The following is a 4,956-nucleotide window of genomic DNA, read 5'->3' as shown; positions in this document are numbered from 1 at the left end:
TCCGTTCCCCGCCCCGAGGGCACACGGCGCTCCCGCCCCAGGCCTCCGCGGCCGCGGGGGCCACGTGTGCGCGGCGTGCGGGGGAAACGGGACGGGGAGTGTTTGGGTCACTCTGGGGGGGTCACACTGGGGCTACACTGCAGGCCAGACAGACTTCTGGGCGGGCCGACGCTCGACCCCGCGTCTGGGTTGAGAGGAGCCGGCCGGGGGCGTGGCTCGTTCCGCCTCTATGGCCAATTGGGGGCCGGGGGCGTACGCGCCGGCCCAATGGCGGCGTGCGAGTGGGCGTTGCTAGGTGATAGGGTGATGGGCTGGCCTGGCCCTGAGCCGGCCGCCGTGGGCGAGCGCGGTCGTTGACCTGGCCCAGCGCGCCCCGCGCGGGGGTTACTGCCGGTCATCGCAGAGCGGGCCTGGTCCTCGCTGTCCGGTCGTTTCATGTCTTGGGGTCGGCGCAGAGACCCGGGCGGATGCCTCCGGGGCCTGGCCGGGGCCGAGCGGGCGCACCTACGGCTCCTTGGAGCCGGCCGCGGGGAGGGGACGCGCGGCCATCTGGCGAGCGGGCTCTGCCCCGGCACCGCTTGGTGTGATTCGAACAAAGGAGCCTTCCTGGGCAGAGGCACTTGCGCGCGCACGTGGCCACTCGCACCCACGCGCGCTCACGTGCACCGGCGGAGGCTCAGCTCTGCGTCTCGACTCGCTGGCGCGCCCTCGTAATTCTGCTCAAACGGTTACCGAACTTACAACTCCCTGCCCCGCCGCTCCCTGGAGCTCCTGAGCCCGTACAGCGGAAGGAGGGCAGGAGCGGCTGGGCGGGCTGGGCTCGAGACCCAAGACTTGCACCCCAGAGGGCGCGTGAGGCACTCGCTCTTGGGCTCTGACGTGTGTCTACAGAAAGTGACTCTCCACTCAGCTAAAGGAAGTCACATGAGCGTGCCTCAGTTGAAGGGGCGATGCCGGAAACAGCGGAGCGCGGCGACCCCCAGCTTGTTGCTTCCTGGCACATCCAGAGTGACTGCTATTGTTTCGCTCTCGGAAGCCTGCGAGTCCAGGACGAGCAGTTCCAGCCCGTGGGGAGGCTGTCCCCATACCCGTGTGTGTTCACCAGTACAGACACACACACGGCAGGGCAGGAGCTACCACACAGCGCGGGACCTGCAGCAGGCAGCTCCCAAGGGCCGGTCCCACTGTGTGCCCCACACCTGTGAGCCAGGCGGGACGACGACACCGTCTACACTTTACACGGAGGCAAAGTGAACACAAAGGCCACGTGGTGTGCCCAGGTCACACAGCAGGGGAGGGTGGGTGTCCTCCGTCCTGGAGAAGCTGTCTCCCCCGCTCAGAACAGCTGCCCAGCACACAGGGAAAGGCTCAGTGCCAGCCCAGGCAGTCTGAGTTAGCGCTCCACCTGGGGTGGGGACAGCACTGCTGCAGGCAGGTGCCAACCAGGTGCCAACGCCAGGGGAGGAAAGGCCTAAGGGCTCTGGAGAAGTGTGTGTGGGGGGGTCACGGGCACCCCCCAAAGCTGCCCCTCCCAAGACAGGTGAGATGGCGTCTACTGACTAGGCACAGGGTCCACAGGGGTCAGGACAGGCAGTGGCGATGCTTGGGATGTGTTTCCTAGGGGAGTGAGTGCAGTTTCGTGGCACCTGGAGTGAACGGAGCCAGTTTACGTGTATTTCTCACCCTTGCAGGGGCCAGGTCTGGGGCCGCCTCCGCCACAGCAGCGCCGTGACACAGGCACCCTGGCAGGCACGACGGAGCACTGGGGGAGCATGGGCCGAGTCTGGGGAGGCGGCCTCTGGCCTGGCCATGGGTGTCGCCCAGCTCTCCGTCTCTCAGGACTTCTGGAGGGTCCCCTGACACGCGGCACTGTCTGGGGTGTGCCTGCTTTGCGTGTGGCCGTTCTGCTTTCTGAGCGTGGGCGGCATGCAGGTGGCTGTGGGCAGTGGCACGGCAGGGCAGCAGGTGCAGGCCCCGGCTCTCCCACAGCGCAGCTGCCCTGATGCCACCTCCCAAGCAGGGCGAGGAAACAACTGGGAGGCTGGCAGGTGGAGGCTCGGCTTTAATGGGCTCTATGCTCAGCCTGGACGGCCCCCACCTGTGCGTGCACATGCGCATATGTATACACACTCACACACGCCTTTGCACGGGCCCCAAGCTGGGGGGGGAGGGGTAGGAGCCGAGCGGGAAGAGCCAAGGAAGTCACTCCTTGCAGCTGTAGTTCCGGACCTTGGGGGGCTGCCGGCTGCCTCTGGGTTTTGCAGGGTGAACCCTGGAGGGCCTGGCGGGCTTGGCCTTGGCCTTGGCCTTGGCCTGCACGTCCATCTTCGTTCCTTCAATGGCAAAGGCCACTGGCTTCTGGATGGAGCTCCTATCAGGGCGTGGGAGGCCACAGGCTGCTGGAGGCACTTTGAGCCCTACTGGGTGAAGACAAATGAGAGAAAGGTGTCTTAGGGTGCAGAGTCGCTTAGAGGCAGCAAGGTCCAGGCTATGTCCCAGCCCTGGGGTCTCGGCCCATATCTGTGTGGCACGCACTCCCCAGATGTTCTGCAGGGCTGGGCCTGCCCTCCCCCCGGGCACTCAGGGCATTTGGCCTGAAAACGCCACCTCCTGTTACAGCCATTTCGTAATGGGTCCCACAAAGGGGAGCCAGGGTTAATGGGTGACTCATGGCACTTCCCAGGATGCCAAGCACCCTCTGTCCACTAGCTGTGTTCGCCAGATACCTCCAAGGGCCCAGCAGCCCTGACATGTGTGGTTAGGCGAGGCCAAGGACCTGGGCACCACACCACGTGGCCCAGGAGTGGCTGACACGCCAGGGCCCCCTCCGTCTCTGCACTAGGGCATCGTCGGGGAGTTTCTTTACCCTTTGAACTAAGCGTACTCCTTCTCTAAGACAAAGAGGATGTTACTTAAAAGCAACTGGAAGAAACAGGCTCAGGACTGGCTGTGCCCCTGGGGGGGCCCGGCAGGCAGGGCCGGGGCTTGGGAGCTCCCTGGCACGGGCCTCCCTCACACGTCACACACACTAGGGCGACGTGCACTGCTGCCCAGTGTCCCCCGGGCCTGGTGGTCCGATGCTGTGGGGAGAGCGAGGTCTGGACGTGCCGCCTGGCACATGGCACGTGTGGCACAGCGGGGAGCAGTAGATGGCAGGGACTGGCCTAGGTGAGACCTGAGGACGAAGGGCCAGCTGGGCAGCCGCAAGCCTGGGAAGGGGGCTGGCGGGGCCGCAGACCGGCCTGCGCCAGAGCTAGCCTGGAGCGGGGCGTGGAGGCGCACACGGGGCAGGCGCGGGGAGCTTGCTGGCCTCCCGCCGTCCGCCCCAGCAGCGTCCGGAGCACTGTGAGCCGACGCCTGCCGGCCGTGCTCGGGGCCTGCCCGCTGCACCTCATCTCGGGCTCTTCCTGCTCCCGTGTCTTGCGCCCAGGGAGCTGTTCTGCTTTGCCTGCAGCCTCCACGGGCTCACACGCCCCCAGCCTCTCTCCTGAGCCCTGGGACCCCGTCACGGCCTCCGGGCGCCTGGGTCCTGTGGGGGAGGATGCGGGTCCTCAGGTGCCTCACCAGGAAAGGGCCCGTGTCTTTGGCTGTCGGGCCCCAGACCAATTCCCCCTCCACTCACAGACCCTCCTGCCCGCCTCTGCGGGTAAACCCCGTCAGCTCTGTCCTGCCACCTGGCCACCGCCCGCCGCTCGCCTGGTTTCCTGCTGGGGAGGGGCCAGCTTGGGCCCCTGACCACTGTGGCTTCGGGGCCGCTCTGGCCGTCTCAGGTGATGCTACTGGAGAACGTGAGGCCCGAGAGCCTCTGCTTGGGGGGCCGGGCTCCCGAGATGCTGTGGGGTGGGTGGGGGGCTCTGAGCCCAGGGAGAGGAAGGGCTGGAGCACAGACGGTGGCCCTGTGCACTCAACTTTCTGTCCGGCAGGACAGGGCAGGCCTGTCTCAGGCCTGCTTGCCCCACGCACGTGCCTGTGACCGCCACACCGTCTCCCGCCTGAGCCACCTGAGCTGTGTCCCCACTCAGCCTGGGAACCAGCGCAGTGTGGCCTCCTGTCATCCGACCTGTTCTGCTGGCCCAACCCAGCCCAGCCTTTCTCCTGGCCCTGGGCTCCGATGAGGCCACAGCTGGTCCCCAAGCCGCCTGGCCCTTCTACGTGCAGCTCCTCCTCGGCTGAGGGCGTATGGGCCCATGAGTTGGGCGGGCATGTGGGTGCTGGCATTGGGGAGGAGGGGCTGGGAGTGGAAGGCGAGAGCTGGGGGGCAGGGAGGCTCGGTCCCCACTCTGGAGGGCAGAGGTGGCAGTGGGAGGAGGACCCTGAGGCCCTGGGAGGGAAAGGGGTGCAGGGGGCGCGGGGTCCAGGCGGCCGCCTCACTTCCCCTGGGCTGTGGCCGGACAGCTGTGTCCCCCGCAAAGCGCTGGGGGTAGGTAGCAGGGAAGGCCCCGGAGCGGAGGGGGTGGGGTGGATTCCCATCTGCCTCTTTTCATAGAGATCGAAGCCTAAAAACTGGACAAGAGAGATAAAGCTCATGAAAGGTACATGGAGGCCACGCTCCGGGGTTAGCTGGGCTGGCCCTGGCTTCAGGCGGCCCCGGCATCTCGGGGTCCTTGAGCGATGGGGCTGCCCACCCTCGTGCCCGGGGACAGACTGGCAGGCAGCGCGCGGCAGTGGGCTGCTCCCTGCTCTTCTTGGCTGGGGGATAGCTGTCCGTGAGGCAATGCTCCCCTTTCCCAACGGGACTGAGGGGAGGGCCGCCCATCAGCCACGCCTGACGTCGCTCTCTGGAGGGCTGGCCATGACCTCCGACCCCGCGGCTGCTCTCGGTGCCCTGTAGGGCAGGCACGGGGCGGCCACGCCGACAGCATGTGCAGGGACGATGTGGGCCCACGGTGGGGCGGCTGTGCAGCTGCCCTGCGGCTCCCCACTGGGTTTCAGCCCGGCCCAGGGCTCTCGGGGGGG

General features: G+C 67.1%; 1 protein-coding gene across 6 annotated transcripts in view; it reads right to left on the bottom strand.

Moving 5' to 3' along the window:
• Positions 1-26: 26 nt before the first annotated feature.
• The window catches only part of CCDC57 (coiled-coil domain containing 57), a 67,780-nt gene continuing 62,850 nt past the window's right edge, over positions 27-4,956 (bottom strand). For 5 of the 6 annotated variants that reach the window (XM_025047075.1, XM_025047080.1, XM_025047079.1 and 2 more), the window contains one exon: positions 27-2,420. In XM_025047075.1, coding sequence (XP_024902843.1) covers positions 2,203-2,420 — 218 coding nt within the window. In that variant the 3' untranslated portion in view covers positions 27-2,202. The remainder of the gene's footprint in view (positions 2,421-4,956) is intronic. The other variant, XM_025047076.1, reaches the window with a different exon arrangement.

This window comes from Pteropus alecto, unplaced genomic scaffold, assembly GCF_000325575.1.
Source record: "Pteropus alecto unplaced genomic scaffold, ASM32557v1 scaffold134, whole genome shotgun sequence".
Classification (NCBI taxonomy): domain Eukaryota; kingdom Metazoa; phylum Chordata; class Mammalia; order Chiroptera; family Pteropodidae; genus Pteropus; species Pteropus alecto.
This window is presented reverse-complemented; position numbering and strand designations above follow the sequence as displayed.